At 38.5% G+C, this 24,215-nt stretch overlaps 1 protein-coding gene across 1 annotated transcript in view; it reads left to right on the forward strand.

Moving 5' to 3' along the window:
• The window catches only part of ano2a (anoctamin 2a), a 42,444-nt gene extending 29,057 nt beyond the window's left edge, over positions 1–13,387 (forward strand). The window contains exons 15-26 of the mRNA XM_063005247.1: positions 1,402–1,467; positions 3,965–4,039; positions 4,154–4,355; positions 7,951–8,062; positions 8,148–8,205; positions 8,295–8,395; positions 8,579–8,730; positions 9,600–9,752; positions 9,855–9,907; positions 10,770–10,951; positions 11,536–11,641; positions 11,752–13,387. Coding sequence (XP_062861317.1) covers positions 1,402–1,467; positions 3,965–4,039; positions 4,154–4,355; positions 7,951–8,062; positions 8,148–8,205; positions 8,295–8,395; positions 8,579–8,730; positions 9,600–9,752; positions 9,855–9,907; positions 10,770–10,951; positions 11,536–11,641; positions 11,752–12,840 — 2,349 coding nt within the window. The 3' untranslated portion in view covers positions 12,841–13,387. The remainder of the gene's footprint in view (positions 1–1,401; positions 1,468–3,964; positions 4,040–4,153; positions 4,356–7,950; positions 8,063–8,147; positions 8,206–8,294; positions 8,396–8,578; positions 8,731–9,599; positions 9,753–9,854; positions 9,908–10,769; positions 10,952–11,535; positions 11,642–11,751) is intronic.
• Positions 13,388–24,215: the final 10,828 nt, after the last annotated feature.

The raw sequence follows: 24,215 nt of genomic DNA on the forward strand, positions 1-24,215 counted from the left end.
TTTTTTTTTATTTTATATTCTTGTAGCAGGTCCATATGTCATAAAGAATTACATTATCATGCCCACCTGACATGCCTGGCAGGGGGCTTGGAGGCACAGTTGAATGACAGTGCTGGCTCCTGTATTCAGCAATCTGCATGCCTTATTGTGCATTAATTTGCTGCACCTGGAGGAGATCTATACTGGCTTTGTTGGCCAGCTCGCCACTGACCCATTGCCCCATATGTGTCACATTAAATTACTTTTGATCAATTATAGAAAATGTAATATAGCTGACAGTGGACAAAGGAAAACACAAAACATTAAGTATTCTTCAAAGCTTTAAAGGAATATATATATTTTTTTTTTTATCAGCTCCACTTAGCATTTAGAAGCACCTTCTAGTTCTACTGTACAATTACTGACTATAGTCCATCAGACACAGCAGCGCTGCTGGAGTTTTTAAATACCGTGTCCACTCTTCTAGAGCTTCATCAGTGGTCACAGGATGCTGCCCATGGTGCGCTGTTTGTTGGATGTTTTTGGTTGGTGGACTGTTCTCAGTCCAGCAGTGACAGTATGGTGTTTAAAAACTCCATCAGCATTGCTGTGTCTGATCCACTCATACCACCACCATGTCAGTGTCACTGCAGTGCTGAGAATGATCCACCACCCAATAATACCTACTCTGTAGTGGACCTGGGAGACCATTGAGGAACAGCATGAAAGAGGGCTAACAAAGCATGCAGAGAAACAGATGGACTACAGTCAGTAATTGTAGAACAACAAAGTACTTCTATAGGGTAAGTGGAGCTGATAAAATGGACAGTGAGTGTAGAAACGAGGAGGTGGTTTTAATGTTATGGCTGATCAGTATATATAGTATACATATATATATATATATATATATATATATATATTATATATATATATATATATAAATTCAGCCACATTTGAGGGATTTTCGAGCAAGAACTGATCTGTTAAGGTCCTTTCAAAGTATCTTAATATGGTTTGTGTGATGACTAGGTGATCTGTTCAGCGTTTTTTGTTTAAGGCTATTAAGTGGTGGACTTACACTTGTATTAGGATCATTTTCATAATGCATAACCCAGTTGTACTTCACATTAGAGACTGATTTCCTTTTATGATTTTATTGGTGGATAGCAGATGCTATATGGTATTGTCAGTTACAAGTGACCTAGACCTAGAGGCAAGAATTCATTTCCACACCATCACATTACTACACTATGCTAATCTGTTGGGCTAATGTTTCTATATGTGTTGGCTGACAATTTAATACATCTTTCTAATTCATTTTTATTGTTTTAAGCATAGTTTTATTCATCCTATTTATTAAAAAGAAAAGACTTTGTGTTTGATATATGTGACTATATATAATTAATCTTGTGTTTTTTGTAGACAGATGAGAAAACAAATGACATAGGTAAAGAGAAGCTGCTGTCTGCGAAAGGAGGACATCCACCGGTAAGAGAGCTTGCAGGAGGGGGGCAGATACAATTTGAGTCTGTATATGATACCATGAGGAACAGATTGAAATGGAGAGAGTAGAGGTGCATGAGGGGGAGAGCGAGCTAATCAGCTTATGCGAGAGAGGGATAGAGGTGAGGTTTTGGGGATAATGTTTTTAGATGTCAGCTGTCAGTCAGATGTTGAGTTCAGTGCACTTTATGAGCTACTCTCAAAATATTTTTCTTACAATTCTAAAGTACTTTGCATCTTCCTATATTATGACACCATGTCGGTGAATGCATGTATTTGTTATCAGAGGTTCTCAGATGTACATTATCGCTTATAAAGGGTGCAAATTATGTGGTAGCTTTCTTCGTTACATGCACTGTGCATTTCAGGGTTGATAAAGTGGAACAGTTACACTTACACAGATAAACACAGACAGACTCGCACATACACACGGACTGTGCTAAAAACAGATTACTCAGCCTGGGTATTCCACACAATAGATTATGTGGGATTAAAGAGCTGGATTTAAAGTTAAAGTGGCACCCTTCCACTAATCAATGACACATGGTGGGTGAGAGGGTGTAAATATAAGCTCCTGTTTTTGCATTCGAATATTGAATAGTGAAAAAGTAACATTAATTCAGTTATTCATTCATTAATTTTTCTGCTTTGTATTGGTCAGGGTTAAGGTGGGTCTGATTCATTGGGCGAAAGGCAAAAAAACGCCCCGGACATATCGCCAGTCCATTACAGGGCAGACACAGAAATCACACTCACACACATATTTTTAGTAGCTCCAAAGTAGAGTCCATGTCTTTGGACTTGTGGGAGAAAACCAGATCACCTAAAGAAAACCCACATGCACACATACTAACTCCACACAGAAAGGACTCTAGCTGCCTGGCCAGGGTTTAAAACCCAGGTTTGTCCTACTGTAAGGAGACAGCACTACCCACTATGCCACCGTGCAGCCCTGAAAAGTAACAAAGTACAAGTATTGGTCTGGATCATGTTTGTCTAGACCAGGGGTCTTCAACCTGTGGGGCGCTTGTCCCCCACAAGAGTACTTGTCCGGGGGGGGGGGGGGGGGTTAGGGGGGGGGGGCGTGGCACTACGAGATTATTATTATGAACTGGTGGCACACGAGACTGGCGGAGGACGCGGCAGGTATCCGCGATTTAGCCGTGGTCCACTAAGGGGAGGGGCGCGTAGCGAAAGCTGTGCTTGGCATCCGTGCTCGAGCCGTGCCTTATCTAGGGGAGGGGGGCATGGCGGAAGCAGCGCCTGGTACACGCGACCGAGTGCTGTTCCACCAAGGGGAAGGGGGCGTGGTGTGAGGGGGGGCGCAAGTCGTGCTCGGCACACGAAGGGGGGCGCATGCCTAAAAAGGTTGAAAACCCCTGGCCTAGACCATCTTGTCCTCTGTTTGGGTCTTTTTGATGGCATATTTATTGTGAGTATTATTTCAAATAATATGTTTACTTCCCACTTACTACACACTTTGCTTAATGTGATTTTTTTTATTAAAATTATTTTATTGGTGTTATAAGGGGAAATAATCTGGTGTTTAAAAATCCAGACAAAAACATGCACTACAGAGCCAGAAGCATGTACACACCCATCTTTTTAGCAAGTCAGGTCGAATTTCTGCTCTGCACTGTAAAAAGTATGTAGTGTTTTATTTAACTATTTATGGCATGGCAGGTGGGCATGATACTTAATGTACACCTTCCTGTAGAGTTGTATGGCAGGTGAACCTGTTACAATTGGGCTGCGTAGCCCCAGAGCAGTCAGAGTACTCATGTTGACTCTTGCCCACTGTCTAAAGCACCTATTGTGAGCATCGTAGCATCAGAGAGTGTGACCAAAAGTGTGTTGCTCTTGTTGGAAAACCTTGGGTCTTGGCATCCATGTGATTTTCACTTCAACACCTACCACCAACATAAACATTGTTGCAAGTCTAACCCCTTTATGGCAACAGCATTCCATAATGGCAATGGCCTCTTTCAGCAGGATAATATGCCACACTGCAAAAACAGTTCAGGGATGGTTTGAGAAACATGACAGTTGACTTGACATCCAAATTCTCCAGGTCTTAATCCAATCAAACATCTGTGTGATGTGCTAGACAAACAAGTCTAATACATAGAGCCCCCACCTTGCATCGTAATAGACTTAATGGATCTGCTGCTAAAATCTTAGCAGAAATCACCAGATATCACAAGTCACATTCAGAGGTCTTGTGGAGTCCATGCCCCCGTGTGTCTAGAGCAGTTTTGGTGGCAAGAGAAGGACCTACTCAGTATTAAGCAGGTGATTGTAATGTTATTGCTGATCAATGTATGTTCTTACTAATGGTTTAATCTCACACAGAACTAGAGTGAATGAATGCAGTTTTACAATAACTTAAAGACTCATTCTAGATCTTTCCTTTTTGGGGGTGTTTGTTTACTAATATGTTAAATAGCATGTTGTACAGTAATATATTGTATTGTTTTTGCAGTTTGTTTCAGAATCTCTTTCATGGAGGGATCGGTTACCAGGATACTGCATCAACTTATCTTCCATACTCCTTATGGTGTGTATTTGCATTTGTATTCGCAATATAAATAATTGCGTCTTTAGTATTTGCTAATTTTTGGCTCCACACATGCACTTCTTCCCTTGATATTTTTGTCTGTATGGATTTTAGGTGGGGGTGACATTGTCTGCAGTGTCCGGTGTTATTCTGTACCGCATCATTGTTTTTGCAGTGATGTCAATGAACCCTGACCACGAGGCTAAAGCCAATGTGCGTGTTACTGTGACAACCACTGCAGTCATTATCAACCTGCTAGTGGTTTTGGTCCTGGATGAGATCTATGGGGCAGTAGCAGCTTGGATCACAGAACTAGGTCAGTGTGTGTAAAGCATAAATCTATGGCCTGTATATGTACAGGTGTGTGGATATTCTCTTGCTTGTCAAGTTAATCCTCTTTAGTAAAATAAGGGAGGAATTCCTGCATCTAAAGACATATAGAGACAGACAAATGTAAACACTACATAACGAAAAATGCACACACACCTTTTGTTAAAATCAAGTCAGTTGATTAACTTTTTATGGCATAATAATCCTGGTAAAAAACAATGTATTTATGGTATCACATATGAACTGACTTTTAAAATGGCATCTACATTTTTAAAAATATTTTAAAAGCTTAAAATAATCAAATTTTTTGTTTATTCTTTTGTTTTCTTTATACCAATGCAGTTATTGGTTATATTTAAAACATAAATGATCTTTTTATGACCATATGGTGGTCCAACAGAAACAAAATACACAATTCAGTTAAGGCATTTATAAATGTAATTGTAAGTTTCCACATTCCTGTTTATATATATATATACAGTACAGGCCAAAAGTTTGGACACACCTTCTCATTCCTGTGGTTTTTCTTAATTTTTTAAAATTTTCTACATTGTAGATTAATACTAAAGACATCCAAACTATGAAGGAACACATATGGAATTATGTAGTAAACAAAAAAGTGTTAAACAAACCAGAATATGTTTTATATTTTAGATTCTTCAAAGTAGCCATCTTTTGCTTTAATGACAGATTTGCACACTCTTTGAAATTTTCCCAACCAGCTTTATTAGGTTTCCACCTGGAATGGTTTTCAATGAATGTTTGTGCCTTGTCTTGAGTGAATTTTTGGAATTTGTTGCTTTTTTTTAGACCATCAGTTGGGTTGTGCAGAGGTAGAGTTGGTAAAATATAAAACATATTCTGGTTTGTTTAACACTTTTTGGTTCACTACATAATTCTTCATAGTTTGGATGTCTTCAGTATTAATCTACAATGTAGAAAATAAAAATAATCAAGAAAAAACATTTTGATCCAAACTTTTGGCCTGTACTGTATATATATATATATATATATATATATATATATATATATATATATATATATATACACACACACACACACACACACACACACACATATATACATATATATATACAGGGGTTGGATAAAATAACTGAAACACCTGTCATTTTAGTGTGGGAGGTTTCATGGCTAAATTGGACCAGTCTGGTGGCCAATCTTCATTAATTGCACATTGCACCAGTAAGAGCAGAGTGTGAAGGTTCAATTAGCAGGGTAAGAGCACAGTTTTGCTCAAAATATTGCAATGCACACAACATTATGGGTGACATACCAGAGTTCAAAAGAGGACAAATTGTTAGTGCACGTCTTGCTGGCGCATCTGTGACCAAGACAGCAAGTCTTTGTGATGTATCAAGAGCCACGGTATCCAGGGTAATGTCAGCATACCACCAAGAAGGACAAACCACATCCAACAGGATTAACTGTGGACGCAAGAGGAAGCTGTCTGAAAGGGATGTTTGGGTGCTAACCCGGATTGTATCCAAAAAACATAAAACCACGGCTGCCCAAATCACGGCAGAATTAAATGTGCACCTCAACTCTCCTGTTTCCACCAGAACTGTCCGTCGGGAGCTCCACAGGGTCAATATACACGGCCGGGCTGCTATAGCCAAACCTTTGGTCACTCGTGCCAATGCCAAACGTCGGTTTCAATGGTGCAAGGAGCGCAAATCTTGGGCTGTGGACAATGTGAAACATGTATTGTTCTCTGATGAGTCCACCTTTACTGTTTTCCCCACATCCGGGAGAGTTACGGTGTGGAGAAGCCCCAAAGAAGCGTACCACCCAGACTGTTGCATGCCCAGAGTGAAGCATGGGGGTGGATCAGTGATGGTTTGGGCTGCCATATCATGGCATTCCCTTGGCCCAATACTTGTGCTAGATGGGCGCGTCACTGCCAAGGACTACCGAACCATTCTGGAGGACCATGTGCATCCAATGGCGGTGCCGTGTATCAGGATGACAATGCACCAATACACACAGCAAGACTGGTGAAAGATTGGTTTGATGAACATGAAAGTGAAGTTGAACATCTCCCATGGCCTGCACAGTCACCAGATCTAAATATTATTGAGCCACTTTGGGGTGTTTTGGAGAAGCGAGTCAGGAAACGTTTTCCTCCACCAGCATCACGTAGTGACCTGGCCACTATCCTGCAAGAAGAATGGCTTAAAATCCCTCTGACCACTGTGCAGGACTTGTATATGTCATTTCCAAGACGAATTGACGCTGTATTGGCCGCAAAAGGAGGCCCTACACCATACTAATAAATTATTGTGGTCTAAAACCAGGTGTTTCAGTTATTTTGTCCAACCCCTGTATATATATATATATATATATATATATATATATATTAGGGCTGTCAAACGATTAAAAATTTTAATCGCGATTAATCTCCGAATTTCATATAGTTAATCGCGATTAATCGCATTTAAAAAAATCTGTGTAAATGTTATAGAAAAGGATTTTTAAGTGAAATGTTACAGTTAAAATGGTGAACACATTTTATGCTAAATGTACTGATGTTAAAAACTGCTGGGACAAGAGAAAACTGTTTTATTCACTCACATACTAGGCAGTAATACTATCCAGTGGTTTAATGGACGTTTCTACACGAACTGAGTGTGTTTAGACTAGGGTGGCCAGATTCATAGTAACAAAAAGGAGGACATAACACCCCAAAAAGCCGGACATCATATTAGGAACAGGGGGACATGCTACTGCAACACAGAATGAATCCAGAACCCATATAACAGAGTTTTTGACCAATTTAAGCAAGAATTATATAACAAATGACTGTTTTACTCACTAAATGTTGTGTCTTTTCATATTTAGGTCCGTTCATCGCTGCCTCAAAAGTTTACTTTTTGGCATTTTCACCGCGTTCCTGATCATGAGAGCTGAGTGATTGACTCAGGTAGCGCGGTGTTTACAAAACAGAGAGGGCGGGCGAAATTCAACCACCCAATCACAGACTAGCATTTAGAGGGCGGACCTTCTCCGATTGGCCAGTGGTAGCGCTGTAAGCAGTGAAATGAGGCTGTTAAACCAATGAAATACAAAGCATTTGTTTTGACATGTACCTGAGCCAATGGTAAATAATATTGATCAAAAATGAAACCAGTTCACTCCAAAAGGAGGATTTTTAAGTGTCCGTCCTAGCGTTACGTGAATGGAGGACTGGCAGCTTCTTTATTATGCAAGTGCATTACTACGACACTACGACGCTCGGTAACATTATGTTAACAAACCGCAAATGAAAAACGGTGGCAAGTCCGACATTAAAACGTTTGTTCTACCAGTCAAGTCTCAACATGAACTAGAATTTGCGTTAACGGCACTAATTTTTATAATCGCGTTAAATTGAGATTGCGTTAATGCGTTATTATCGCGTTAACTTCGACAGCCCTAATATATATATATATATTATAAATTAATTATGTAGTAAAGCTCTGAGGTAAAAGAAAAGAAATGTTATTACACAGTAATAGAAAAGAATCAGAACCGTGTGTTAGATAGCCAAGAATAATGATGGTGTGCTGCCTGTGTGGCTACAGAAATTCCAAAGACTGAAGCAGCATTTGAGGAGCATCTGATCCTGAAGGCTTTTCTGCTCAAGAGCATGAATGCTTTTGCACCTGTCTTCTATGTTGCCTTCTTCAAGGGCAGGTATGCTGGAGTCCATCATATATACATTGTGCTGTCTGTTTACATATACTTTTTACTAAAAGTAAAACCTTTTTGGCTAATTAAGGTTTGCAGGACGCCCAGGTGATTATGTGTACGTTTTTAAAGACTTCCGTATGGAGGAGGTAAGAAATCTTAATTGAACTTAATTTAACTAAATGTTTGTATTTTTGCACATTGTATGATTCTGTCTTTGTGTGTGTGTGTGACACAGTGTGCTCCCGCAGGCTGTCTTATAGAAGTCTGTATTCAGCTTGGCATGATAATGCTTGGGAAGCAGCTCATCCAGAATAATGTTTTTGAGATCGCCATTCCGTGAGCTCTATAAACAGTTATAATAAATGTGTATATGATATTATTTAGACAATTTGAATAAGAATGCTAAATATTTATATTTACATTTTATTAAAAGCAGAGTCCAAACTGATTGTTTTATAAATTGATAGTAGCAACATGAAAACTGCAACACTCAACCATCAGTTTTCTCTTTCTCTTAAGAAAGCTGAAGAAGCTGTATCGTGCATATAAGGAAGAGAAGGATGGTGGTGAGAAGAAGAAGGACAAGGATCCGAACCGTCCACGGCACCGCTGGGAGTTAGATTATCAGCTGGAGCCATATGGCGGTCTGAATCCAGAGTATATGGAAATGAGTGAGTCTCTCAGTGGTTCCAGTTTTTAATGTTAATATTGTTTTAAATTTGATACAGACTAATTTTAATAATTGACAATAACAATAACAATGATTTTAAACAGGAAAAATACATTACAAAATACACCCCTTACAAACAAATAGAATTTTGAAAAGTTGAAAATGAAATGTGGGCATCTCCTGCTTAACCTAAAAAAACTAAAGAATAAGGCTTTACCATGAGTCTTTTTGTCTATAGACATGAAGAAAAGCATTGTTTTTGAAGAAAACAGTGTATGATTATCATACTACAATTTATGATGTAAAACAGTTGTAAACATGCATCTATCCACTGTCCAGTTTTTTGAGTGTGTTGCAGGTGTTTAATTTGACATTTATTTACAAACTATAGTTAACTTGCCACTAAACAAGATTACTTTTTGTAACTTTTAAATAGAGAGAAATAGCAAATCACAAATTCTTGGTTTTAATGCTTATTGGGTTTGTAAGTGAACTTGACTAATTGTTGTCAACAAAGATTATACTTAGTACACAAATGAATGTCAAGATGGTAAATAGCAAAAGCCATATATCAACAACTTATCTTATGTGAAATAGACCAATACACAGCAGAAACATGTATTGTGGTCTTTTAGATTCTTTGAGCCTTTTTGATTCTTTTAGATTTTACATTCTTGCTGAAGATAATGGCTGAATGGTGTTCTGCTGGCCAAAAAAGAAATGACAAAAGTTCAAGTTTTGGTTAAGGAGTGTATTACTGTCTATTGTAAAGCCTCTTTTTTATAATCTACATTCTTTGGCCTTTTCTATTACTTTGCAAAAATTTTGTATAAAGACGTTTGCACTAAGTTGTATGTTTGTTGTTTCCAGTTATCCAGTATGGGTTCGTAACACTTTTTGTGGCATCCTTCCCGCTGGCTCCAGTCTTTGCTCTACTCAACAATGTAATTGAAATTCGCCTTGATGCAGCCAAATTTGTTACTGAAATACGGAGACCTGATGCTGTCAGAGCAAAGGAGATTGGTATGAATGTCTTTATATGCACATTTTCCATAAGGCACTTTTAACATTTGATTTGTTTTGTTTGGGTCTTATTACTTTGTGTAACCTCTCTCTTTCTCTTAGGTATATGGTACAACATCCTGAGTGGAATTAGCAAGTTTGCTGTCATTACAAATGTATGTCATTTTTTTAATTTCTTTTGTTACTGTATGTATAGGCATGTGAAAGTGGATGCATAAAAAAAGTGAAAGAGTGCCTGTGGTAGGTCCTAAGATTATTGAGCTACCTAGTCTTTTACAACAGGGGTTTAACTTAATGATTAGTACAGGAACATAGCTTGGATTTTATGTATAGACCAAAATGTTTGTAAACAAAAGGGTTCTAGATTCTATTTATCCGATACCATACCATTAACTGTCATAGGCAACTGGTAAAAAATGTTGTATTAGGGCTGTCACTTACATTTTAGGAAACAGAGCAGTTTGTGTATTTGTATATATTTATCAATTAATTCAAACTTAAAAAAAAACTTCTTCCATTACTCAATCATAACTGAAACAAACATTTATTGATTATTATAGGCTAAAACTATTATATGAATGATTTGTATGGGTGTACAATTACTGACTTTATCCCATCTGGTGCACTGTAGACTTTGTCAGCCCAGCTTTGATGTATTGGTGTTTAAAAATCCCAACACAGCTGCAACCGCTACCAGTACATCTCATTCCAGTACAACACATACTACTATGTTATTACCATGTTAGTGTCATTGCAGTGCTGAGAATAGTCACCATTCTAATAAAATCTGTTGACTTTTGTGACAAAGTGTACAGCTGCAGATGGTCTACAGCCAATCATGGTAAACCCACAAAGTTCAAGTCAAGTCAAATTTATTTATGTGTCATAAGGAACATAAACCAACTTATATATGCCAGGACCAAAACCCTCTAATGATCAAGTGATCTGCTATAATAAATATTTGCATGACAAACTAACACCTTTTCCTCTTTGTCTCTTGGACACATTCTGTTGCAGGCATTTGTCATTTCCTTCACGTCTGAGTTTATTCCTCGTATGGTGTATCAGTATTTGTACAGTGAGACAGGCACCATGCATGGCTTTATAGACCACACTTTGGCATACTTCAACACCAGCAACTTCAAACCAGGAACGGCACCTAACAGCACACGATTTGACAGGGAACTCCGTATCTGCAGGTGCACATAGAAACTAACCCCCCCCCCCCCCCCCCCCCCCCCCCCCTTCCGAGAGGCCGTGCGTTACTGTGATTTTAGCACGGGGATGACGTTTTTAAAACTTCGTTCCCCGTGCTAAAATCATAACAGTAACGCACGGTCTCGAGTGGCTTATTGCTTTTATAAAACGGCGGTAAACATAAAATACAATAAATACAACAATATTTAATTCATAAATGTATTTATTGTGGATAAACTTACAATAAAGCATTCTTCCACGATGGCAGGTAGTTCCTTAAAAGTGTTGCTAGGCAACATGAAGGCGAAAATAACATTAACTTTCTCTATTCAGTGGTGTATTAATATGGAATGATGTGAGGTGGTCATTGGTGTGCGTTTATCGGGGATTTTACAACGGCTTCAAACGCGGCTCAGCCAATCAGATTTTAGGACCGGAACTATCCGTTTTATAAAGTGAAATTAAATAACCTTTTGGGTACAGCATCATATTTCCTAATGGGCAAGAAAAAGTGACTGCTTCTGTTTTTTTCTTTGTGAACAAAAAAAATTTTTGGGATGGACTTTTGATGGTGTCTTCTGTCTAGGTATAAAGATTATCGAGATCCCCCTTGGTCTTCTGAATCTTACCAGCTCTCTAAGCAATACTGGTCTATTCTAGCTGCCAGACTTGCCTTTGTTATCTTCTTCCAGGCCAGTGAAACAGCTTTTATATAATAATACACAATCCTATTGATTTTATACATTATTTCTCAAGAATGCATCTAAAAATGGCCTGTATTTTACATTTGTGGATGTTTCAGAACCTGGCAATGTTCCTCAGTATGCTGGTGGCATGGTTAATTCCAGACAGTCCTCGCTCTCTGAAAAACTGCCTGAAACGTGAGAAAGCCTTGCTGCTGGAGCTTTTACTTAGTGAGGAGGCCGAGAAGCAGAGTCGCCAATCCCAGCGCCATGCCAACATCAACATAACAATTAACACCCCAGAGGAGGAGCCCATAAACCAAGACTGCAGTACAGAGTCACAGAGCGAAGCGGCTAAGATGCTACAGTCCACAAACAGAGAAGGTAAACATGAGATGCCAGGAGAAGAACTGGAAATTACTACAAGTGAGACACTCAACCCTGACAAAACTTCATCCCCTGAAACCATGCTCAGCTTGCATTCTATTCAACCCATCACATCAGAACATCAAACGAATCAGTCAGACTTTAATCTGAAAGGGCCTCCACCTCGAGACCCAAGCTCCAAGTCTAGGAGTCGCTGTCGAACCCTTCCTCCAAGACAGAGAGCTGAGCAACCCACAGACAGCTCAAACAGAGCCAGCCATTCTACTAGCTTTGTAAATTTCAGTGAAAAGATTCCACCATCACACAGTGAGCTCTTGCGTAACGTTCCCAGCGTATCATTACTGCCTCCGTCTAAAAGAGGTCTCTCCAGCAACCCCAAGTTTATGTTGTCAACAGAGCTCTCTGACAGCCAGTTATCAGTGTTGTCATGCCCTCCTTCCAAGACAGAACAGTTCGAAGCATTGCCCAGCTCTCCACCAGAGCAGGAAAACACAAGCAGTCAACCAACAGTGGCACGTTCAACTTCCAAGCCTGAGGTTTTGCCACGGCCCCCATCTAGACAAGAACTTTCTGGAAGTAAATCCGTTGCACTACCAAGACCCCCATCAAAGTCTGAGCTTATGGGAAACACTGCAAAAGGACTTCCACTCCAAGATACCACTATTAGAGCCAAGTCTCGGTGTAAGACTCTTCCTCCCAGGCAACGGAGGCCTGATGTAGTGGAAAGCACAACCAGAGCCAGTCATTCCACCAGCTTCACACATATCAGTCAAAAGACTTCTTCATTAGCCAATGAGCTGCTGCCCAACCCTCCTGTGTAAGCATGAACAGACTAAGCTGAGTTGAACTTAACCATCTCCATTAACCCTTAACCAACCACCTTTTTCAGTGCAGACAACCCAGGCAGTCAATAACTCATTAATGACTTATTTAAGACCCACTGGAATCAGAAAGCTCAAGATTTATTGAGGTTATTTCTATCAGCTTTTTCAGGTTTTCAGCTCTATCAGGTTAAATGTGGCAGGTCTTTGAGGATGCTAAGTCATACTGGGTATTCTGTGTTTTGATGTGGTGCTAAGAGATGCACCATGATTCTGCACAGAGGATTTTGGGCCAAATATATGTGTAGCTTATTAATGCCACAATAAGCAGTAAGACTATTTTGCCTGTACATAAGGAATTGAATTCACAATGTAAGACATTGAATTATGCTGACTTAAGTACCATAAAACTGTAAAAATCTAACACTGTCTACTTGCAATGTACTATATTAAAGCAATGTGTTTAGTATTAGTTCAGTGAAAAAAAAAATCAAATTACAAAATATAGTAATTGTGTAAATAAAATGAACAGCTGGGATTTACAAATACATATCACAAAATAAAATGTTGTTTTTAATATACTTTGTTTTTTAATATACTTCAGGTACTTTAACTACAAAGTCAAAGCACATTGTATGTGTAAGTCATGTAGCATATGCGGGACACACATTCATTGTGTTATAATTAGGGCCCTATTAAATTCACAGAAAAATGTCCTTAATTTCATGGACGTTTTTCAAAAATCACAGATTTTCATTGCAGTTATTAAATAACACTCATAAATTGAATGATAAATGGAATAATAAATGGAAGCTTCAATACACAGCACAGCCTACCCTAATAGCTAAATGTAAACCTAGAACATCCAGTGATGGTGCGAGGCTCCATCTCTCTCTGACGAAAATTCTTGGCTGTGTTTTGACACCCCTCCCCCTTCCCTGCATCCACAGAACTGGTTGGGAGTTTTAAAAATGAGTTACCTGAGTAATGTTATTAGCTGCTTTTTTAAAGTAATACATAAATGTACATATCAAATAGGTGCTGGGGTGAGTGTAGTAATATAAACAAAGGATTTGTATTTATAAGCAGATTTTTAAAAAGTTGTTTTAAAAGGTTTTTTTCCCACTCTCTCTTAAAAACAGCATTTTCTAAATATTTATATAGTTAATAATCATTAACCAGTCAGTGGCAAATTCTTAAAGAGTTCTAAGTTTACTGTGCTGTCTGTATTTTTCTGGTGCTCATGTCATTACCTAAACCAGACAGTAGAAGGCGCTGTTGCAGTTGCAATGAGGGGAATTTCCTTCCAGCCTTCTCTTTCTCAGACACAAGTAATTGTGACTGTTGAGCACCTGACCAGGCCAGTTGCACTGCTGACTTAAACATAGGTCTCTGTGGTGGTGGGTTGGCACATAACCCTTGCTGCACCAGCCATAAATAGAGCTCCTTCACAAATCCAATACAATGCGGATTCCTCCCTCTTATGAAAAAAACCCCCCAAAAATGTGAATGATTAAGCGATTGACTGAGTTCTAAGCCAGGCCCTTTAGCTGCATTGCATCATTATTTTTGACAGTTTATGACACACTTCAATGTATTGCATTTTACATTTCACTGACTAACACTTATTTATACTGATACTGAACCAAGCATGTGTAATAGACAACCAGCTAACTGTTGTATATGGATAGTGTTTTGTTGGAACCTAAAAGAAAACAAATTACGTCTGTAGACAGATGGATGGACGGATGTCCAAACAGAAATATAGATAAAAAGGTAAAATCTAAATGTTTTGGGAATTTGTGTTTTGTTTTCATGTTGACATGCTTTCTACAATCATTCTACATTCAAAATGCTTTTTGTGTTGCTTTGACCTTTCTTTTGTAGGTCACAACTTGTCACATGGCACAAACAGTCAATCATGTTTGCAATCAGTGCTTTACATTAGGGCTGTGAGGTACAGTACATATCCAGAAAGCTTTATTTATTGAAATATATTTTAAGGGGTTGAGGAATAATGCTGATGGGGGTGTGGCCCTCCGCACACAGTGCCCGTCGGTGTATGAACTCGACTCGTGCAGGTGAAAAAATGCAGTCTGTACCGACTGTACGTGCCGGAGGGGGCGTATGTCAGTTGAGAGGCGTCCTCAGTCAGCGGTGAAGGGTCGAATCAGTATAGAGGACGCAATCAGGATAATTGGACACGACTAGATTAGGGGAGAAAATTGGGGGGAAAGTGGGGAAAAATAGAAAATTTAAAAAAAAAAATACTATTTAATTAGTATTTAATTTAAAATGGACATTCTGAAAGTAAAATATAACAATTGAGTGGGATGAACACTTTTGGCCAGTGTATCCTTATTTACTTAGGCACACAGGTAATTTCAAAAGCCTCTAAATGGGGGTTAAAGTATGCAGTGAAGGTGTGTACATTTGTGTGTGTTCAGCCAGTGCATAGTAGTCATTATTCTGGGAAAGACTGTTGAGGATCAGTGACTGCAGGTGTGTAGTGTCTCAGTGTGTAAGCTGTAGGAGGAAGAGGGAGGGTTGGTTCCAGCAGAGAGAGAGAGAGAGAGAGTGTGTGAGTGTGTGTGTGTGTGTGTGGAACAGGGTGGGATTACCTGTTTCAGTCAGCCAGAGCGGAGCAGAGAGAGAGCGTGGGCAACAAGCAGGTGAGTAAGCATGTTTCTGACTTTTTTTACTTCAGTGCTGTTTCTGTAAAGTAGTTTACAGAATTCTAATATTTGAATGTGTTTAATAATGAAACGACTTTCCTAATGCTGTCTGTATGTGTACTAAAACCAGCTAAGCTAAATATGCTGTCATTTATACATCTCTTGAGGTCAAATTCTTGACTTAATGTAGGACTGTTGAAATGGCCCCCCTGACTTTGTAGATTTCATCTGGACTACACTATTTCAGCTATCTGAACCATGTTATCACAATCTAACGACTTAGAGCTAGTTTGTCTTTTTCTTGACCATCACAGTTACTATAAAGTGCACTAACAGACTTTTCTTAAAGGCTGTTCAAACATGCCTTTACACACTCTCACACAGTTTAATATAGTTTGCCTGTGGGTGTCAGCATCTGAGTGAAGTTTCTTTCAAAAAACATTTTACTCCAAATTACCAACTAATTATCAAACATAGTGTCATTTCTTCACCTTTGTTTTATGATAAAAGTGTAACCACATTATTCATTAGTTTATATAGTTAAAGTCAAAAGATCACGTATACCTGTAAGGCACATGTGTTTAATTAATGGAAGATTAAAAAGTGGTCTACTGTCACAGTAAGAAAGAAAGCGTTTACCATTTACTCAGAAGAAACTTAACTGAATGGTCAAATAAAATCCAAGAACCACCAAAAAAAGTTAGTTCCTACACATCAAGCCAGCGTTTTATCACCCAGGACTAGAGGTTACCATGCAAGAATAATGCATCTGCTTCAAAATTGGCTACTTAATGGTTAACTAAAGTTTGTTGATTATATGGACAAAGGCAGTAACAGGTACTTAATTAGCCATAAAGCCCATGACAAAGAAAAGTAAACGATTGACTGTGGACAGTTACCCTCGTGTTCCAGTGTCTAATTCATGGCAAACCAGTTTTTTGCCGGTTCTCTGATTACATCTTACCATTCAGACACATTTCCTCCCAGCATAAAGTGACATCTCAGGTTTTTCCCCTCCTCAGCCACTGTTCCGTGTACTTTTAATGGGATCAGTTGAACTTACTCTTTTAAAAGTGTATCAGAGTTACCGGTTTCACTTTCTAATCCTAATCCAAATCAATACCAACCCAAGGAGGAAGCCATGACCCATTTAATTTATTTATTACAAAAGGAAATAGAAAATAGTCTACAATGTGGGAGCATAGTGAACAACTGGAAGGAAATTTTGAACGAATATAATGTAACAAAGCTGCTTAAGCGTTTAGTTAACTCAGAAGGAATGTGTAATTTCAGATCATTTCACCATTTTAAACTAGAAAAAATAGATCTAAACCTTAGAATAAACCGTAATAAATAACTACTTAGGCATTTTAACATTCACCTGTTCATCATGTACCCAGCTAGGTAGCAAAGGTGTGCACAGATTGCATAACAAGCAAAGTACCAGTTGAGCGACAATAATGGGAAACAAGTATTTATCCACTCTTGTAGATAGTGACATTTTTTTCCCTTATTCATTTGTGTATATAAAAGTCAAATAATACAATGTATTACAATGTAAAGTGGATATAGGCACATAGGGTATATTAAAAAACAAAAACAAAAGGGCTTACAGTATATAGGTTTCCCTTATTGTAGCTACTTGGTACCTTGCTTTCCCCTTACTGTATATTTTAAATGCATTTTATGTATTACAATAGGTTGTTAAAGCACACAAGACTTCCCAAAACTGTAGTGAAGTCACTAACTTTAAAGTAGTTAAAAAAAATGGAACTGCAATGTGTTAGTTAACTACTAAGCTACAGGCAAAAATGCCCACATAACAGTAATCCATTGTACAGTGTCACTGTGAAGATTACTGGGCAGAATATTTGAAAAAAAAAAAGTATTTATGGATCATATAAATACACTGCTTACATTTTTAGTGATGTCTTACAATACATAACAAGAGAAAGTATAATTACTGTAGTTCTTTAGTACCCTGTACATCTAAGTGATTAATTAACTCTTAATAAACTTGTTTGGAAGCTAGGTTAAGAGCGTAGGGTCAGCCATTATTCAGCGCCCCTGGAGCAGAGAGCCCAACAGTGGCAGCATGGCAGAGCTGGGATTCGAACTCTCATCCTATCAGTTGATAGATCTAAACTCTACCCACTAGGCTACCACTGTAGTATGTGCTGTACTGTTATGGATGTATAAGGTAAAGCAAAATATCTGGATTTTTAAATATTTACATTTGCGGAATTTATCAAATGCTTTTATTCAAAGTGACCTACAATTATAACTAAATATAACTTGAGCAATTAAGAGTTAAGAGCCTTGCTCAGTGACTTAACAGTGGTAGCTTGGCAGTGGTGTGGCTTAAAACAGCAACCTTTACCAGTAAGCTACCAAGTTACCAATGTAAAGTACTTTTTAAACTTATTGGCCTTTTTTTTAGGCACACAAACCCTAAAACCATAAATATAGTTAATGTTGTAAATGCGACCAAGTTGCATGTGCTGTTTTTTTTTTTTAAATAAAAGTATTTTAAATCTAATACACAGTGTGCAAAACATTTAACTTCTAATCCACAAAATACAAATCAACACAATTCAGTGGGAAAATTGCCCACATGTTTACATAATTTAAAAGAATGCCTTTGTCATTTATACATATACATGTGTACAGTACAATTAAATTATTTCTTCTCATATCCCAGCTTGTTTGGAAACTGGGGTCAGAGCGCAGGGTCAGCCATTGTACGACAGTATCAATTGATAGCCCAAAGCTCTACCCACTAGGCTACCACTGTCCCAAAAAAAAATTTCTGGTATTTATGTCCAATTGTCCAATTCATAAAAGGACAGTGTGGTTCCAGTTTTTCCTACCTACAACTTCAAGTCATTTATATATATATATATATATATATATATATACTGTATATACTGTATATATATATATATATATATATATATATATATATATATATATACTGTATATATATATATATATATATATATATATATATACAGTACAGGCCAAAAGTTTGGACACACCAGCCAAAAGTATGGACACACCTTCTCTTCAATGTTTTTTCTTGATTATTTTTATTTTCTACATTGTAGATTAATACTGAAGACCTCCAAACTATGAAGAATTATGTAGTGAACCAAAAAGTGTTAAACAAACCAGAATATGTTTTATATTTTACCAACTCTACCTCTGCACAGCACAACTGATGGTCTCAAACACATTAAAAAAGCAACAAATTCCAAAAATTCACTCTAGACAAGGCACAAACATTCATTGAAAACCATTCCAGGTGGAAACCTAATAAAGCTGGTTGAGAAAATTTCAAAGAGTGTGCAAATCTGTCATTAAAGCAAAAGATGGCTACTTTAAAGAATCTAAAATATAAAACATATTCTGGTTTGTTTAACACTTTTTTGTTTACTACATAATTCCATATGTGTTCCTTCATAGTTTGGATGTCTTTAGTATTAATCTACAATGTAGAAAATTTTAAAAAAAATTAAGAAAAACCACAGGAATGAGAAGTTGTGTCCAAACTTTTGGCCTGTACTGTATATATATATATAATACATTATTATCACATTTTACATAATTACAAATTAATTAATACAATTTATTAATTTTTGTTACTGTTATTACTCATTAGATAATGATTGGATTTAACAGAAATATCGTTTCCTTGTTTTGTTATTATTAAACTAAGTCTAGGTTCTATACTGCAAATAGGCTAAATAAATAATACACAGTGTAGGGTGTGGTATTTTGTACTGTGCTGTGTATTGTCGAGCTTTTAATGAAATACTGTCTTATTACTTTGTGGTGGTATGAACAGTTTAACCCAGTTACACTTAAAGGCTATAGGACCTTAAGCTGGTTGGACATGCCATTTCAACCATGTTTATTTATTTATTTATTAGGATTTTAACATCATGTTTTATACACTTTGGTTACATTCATGACAGGAACGGTAGTTACTGGTTACACAAGACCCATCAGTTCACAAGTTTAATTTCAAACACAGTCATGGACAATTTTGTATCTCCAATTTACCTTACTTGCATGTCTTTGGACTGTGGGAGGAAACCGGAGCTCCCAGAGGAAACCCACGCAGACACGGGAAGAACATGCCAACTCTACACAGAAAGGACCCAGACCGCCTCACCTGGAGATCGAACCCAGGACCTTCTTGCTGTGAGGCAACAGTGCTACCCACTGAGCCACCATGCCGCCCTCAACACCATGTGAATTAATATTGTGTTGCCCTCCCCTTCCGTACTGACTATGACAGCCTCCACTATTCTGGCAAGGTTTTCTACAGTTTAACAGTGTTTCTGTGATAATTTGTGCCATTGCTATTACTGATGTTGGATGAAATAGACTGGCTTGCAATGGACGGTCCAATTTCTCCCAAAAGAGTTAAGTGTGGTTGAGGTCAAAGCTCTGTGCAGGACACTAGACCTTCTTCATACCAGCTTGTTTTAGGTACCTGACTTTGTGCATAGGGGCACATTCAAGTTGGAACTGGAAAGAAGCGTCCCCAAACGGTTGCCACAAAGTTGGAAACATATCATTTAATTTTATAAAGCTGATTTAATTTTATAAAGTTGATTACTAAAAACTTATTATTGTTATTATTTCTGATACTAAAGGCAGAAATAATGATTTGTAAATTCTCTTTAAACCCTGTTTAAAACACATTACAAAAACACATTATTCAATGTTTTACCCTACAAACTTGTTTATCTTAATTCCAAATTTGATGTCAGTGTGCAAATCTGGCCCTTGCTTATAAAGGACTGAGCTTTTATTGGATGCTTTTTTTTTCTACCCAAGCATAACTGCATCACTTATTTATGGTTTAGACCAGTATCAATTTAATATAGAAGGAATATTAACAAAGAATAATAATTTAGAAGTTTGGCGAAAAGTAGGAAAAGTAAACTGCTTTCTGTTTCTATTTGCATTTCACCTACTTGTAATGGGGCGAGTCGCACCTCACTACTGAAGCGCAGAATGCCTGATGCCTGCAAAAATTCAAAATGAATCCAAGTGCAGGATGTAGAACAAAACTCTGACTAAAAAGCCACAAACAAAAAAGGTAATAAAGTTAAATAAATAGGGTAACCAAAATAACAGAAACAAAGTACCAAATCAAAGACACAATGGAGAAGGTGGATAGAACAGGGAGAGCAGATGCTGCAGCTGTCTGTTTGTTACACAAGATTCAAGTTTAATGTCTAACACAGTCATGGACAATATCTTCAATTTACCTCACTTGCATGTCTTTGGACTGTGGGAGGAAACCAGAGCACCCGGAGTAAACCCACGCAGACACGGGGAGAACATGCAAACTCCACACAGAAAGGACCTGGACCGCCCCACCTGGGGATCGAACCCAGGACCTTCTTGCTGTGAGGCGACAGTGCTACCCACTTTGCCACCGTCTGCAGCTGTCTGTGACAACCCAGTTTTCAAAAAAAGGAAAGATAGGAACCCTAAACACAAACTGGAAATGGCAAAAATAAATAAATAAATAAGCGGCACTCTGACCCAATCAAGCACCCAATCATCACCCCATGGGTTTAGAAGTAAAGTGTACTCAGGAAAACAGATATCACATTGCCTCTGGAGCAGATTGCTCTACCAGGGCAGTTCTTGTAAATGCCGCAACACTGCTAGCAAGAGCAAGCCCAGTATCATAGAAAGCAGGTTTACCAAACTGAGGAGCTAGCCAATATATGAAAGTGAAGATGTATATAGAAATACTCCAAGTGAATCATTGAAATAAGGTACAGATTACTTGTCAATTAAAAGAAACAGGAACGTCAATCACCTGCACCTCCATGCTCCCTCTGCCAGCCAAAAATGGTAATGCAAAAGACCACTACCAAACTCTTTTAGCAGCTGAACCACATTACACTACTGTAACACTACTGTCAATTTACTGGTTTGTATATTCGTCATGTATATTTATAGATTACTAGTGTGACAGGGTGTGGCTTACTTTTTCACTAGAGGCTAATTTCAATTGTACTGCATAGACACACCTTCTGTCTACTGAATTTAGCTTTTTCAGCCACAACAAATCTTGTTGATGGATGCCAGGAAAACGCAGTTGGCTAACATAGTGCCAAATGTGTATAACCTACATACTAAAGGTCATTAAGTCATTTATTCATGTATTTGTTAATTATTAATGTGTTGTAATCAGTTGTACTGAGTCCAGAACTAATTAATCACTTCCTCATTTACACTCTCTAGCATTGGTTTGGTGGATAAAAGGATAAGAGAGTACCCAGAGGAAACCTATTGCAAAACTGGCACATAACCTCTCACAGACAGTTACCTGGGCTCATAATTGAAGCTAGAACCCAGAGACTTCAACATTAAGACTACCTGCTGTATCACCACAGCACCCAATTATCTTTCATTGTAACAATATCTTAATCCAATTGTGGGTTGACATTTTAGGAAAATCTTTCCTAGTATGTCAGGTCACCTATTAAAGCAAGTTTTATTTATCTTCTGTAATCCTGATCTAGATTAGGGTTTAAAAAAACTGAACACACATACTGGGTGGAATTCACAAATATTTTTTAGCTAGGCATCAATCCATGCAAGGCATCACACTCCTACTGTTCCACTATTATCTAACTTTTAGGGTTTCTGGTCAAAAACTAGAATAAAGCCCTCCCAAAAAGTGGGGGCTGTTACAGCAGAGAATTAAACCAACTTTATATACAGTGTATCACAAAAGTGAGTACACCCCTCACATTTCTGCAAATATTTCATTATATCTTTTCATGGGACAACACTATAGACATGAAACTTGGATATAACTTAGAGTAGTCAGTGTACAACTTGTATAGCAGTGTAGATTTACTGTCTTCTGAAAATAACTCAACACACAGCCATTAATGTCTAAATGGCTGGCAACATAAGTGAGTACACCCCACAGTGAACATGTCCAAATTGTGCCCAAAGTGTCAATATTTTGTGTGACCACCATTATTATCCAGCACTGCCTTAACCCTCCTGGGCATGGAATTCACCAGAGCTGCACAGGTTGCTACTGGAATCCTCTTCCACTCCTCCATGATGACATCACGGAGCTGGTGGATGTTAGACACCTTGAACTCCTCCACCTTCCACTTGAGGATGCGCCACAGGTGCTCAATTGGGTTTAGTCCATCACCTTTACCTTCAGCTTCCTCAGCAAGGCAGTTGTCATCTTGGAGGTTGTGTTTGGGGTCGTTATCCTGTTGGAAAACTGCCATGAGGCCCAGTTTTCGAAGAGAGGGGATCATGCTCTGTTTCAGAATGTCACAGTACATGTTGGAATTCATGTTTCCCTCAATGAACTGCAGCTCCCCAGTGCCAGCAACACTCATGCAGCCCAAGACCATGATGCTACCACCACCATGCTTGACTGTAGGCAAGATACAGTTGTCTTGGTACTTCTCACCAGGGCGCCGCCACACATGCTGGACACCATCTGAGCCAAACAAGTTTATCTTGGTCTCGTCAGACCACAGGGCATTCCAGTAATCCATGTTCTTGGACTGCTTGTTTTCAGCAAACTGTTTGCTGGCTTTCTTGTGCGTCAGCTTCCTTCTGGGATGACGACCATGCAGACCGAGTTGATGCAGTGTGCGGCGTATGGTCTGAGCACTGACAGGCTGACCTCCCACGTCTTCAACCTCTGCAGCAATGCTGGCAGCACTCATGTGTCTATTTTTTAAAGCCAACCTCTGGATATGACGCCGAACACGTGGACTCAACTTCTTTGGTCGACCCTGGCGAAGCCTGTTCCGAGTGGAACCTGTCCTGGAAAACCGCTGTATGACCTTGGCCACCATGCTGTAGCTCAGTTTCAGGGTGTTAGCAATCTTCTTATAGCCCAGGCCATCTTTGTGGAGAGCAACAATTCTATTTCTCACATCCTCAGAGAGTTCTTTGCCATGAGGTGCCATGTTGAATATCCAGTGGCCAGTATGAGAGAATTGTACCCAAAACACCAAATTTAACAGCCCTTCTCCCCATTTACACCTGGGACCTTGACACATGACACCAGGGAGGGACAACGGCACATTTGGGCACAATTTGGACACAATTTGGACATGTTCACTGTGGGGTGTACTCACTTATGTTGCCAGCTATTTAGACATTAATGGCTGTGTGTTGAGTTATTTTCAGAAGACAGTAAATCTACACTGCTGTACAAGCTGTACACTGACTACTCTAAGTTATATCCAAGTTTCATGTCTATAGTGTTGTCCCATGAAAAGATATAATGAAATATTTGCAGAAATGTGAGGGGTGTACTCACTTTTGTGATACACTGTATATACTGTATGTGTGTGTCTGTGTGTGGTTGTAGCATAGCAGCAAAGGTACTGGACTAGTGATCAGATGGTTGCTGGTTTAAGCCCCAACATTGTCAGGTTACCATTGTTGGGTCCTTGAGCAAGGCCCTTAACCAACAATTGCTTAGATTGTATACTGTAACAGCTCGCTTTGGATAAAAGTGTCTGCTAAATGCTGAAAATGTAAATGTGTGTGTGTGTGTGTGTGTGTGTGTATATACAGAGGACAAGCCAAGTAAGAATTTCACTGTGCACATGATAAAACCCATGAATCTTAAATCTTAACACTATATAATGTATGATTGTGTTTTTCAGGGCA

Source organism: Trichomycterus rosablanca, chromosome 11, assembly GCF_030014385.1.
Source record: "Trichomycterus rosablanca isolate fTriRos1 chromosome 11, fTriRos1.hap1, whole genome shotgun sequence".
NCBI lineage: Eukaryota > Metazoa > Chordata > Actinopteri > Siluriformes > Trichomycteridae > Trichomycterus > Trichomycterus rosablanca.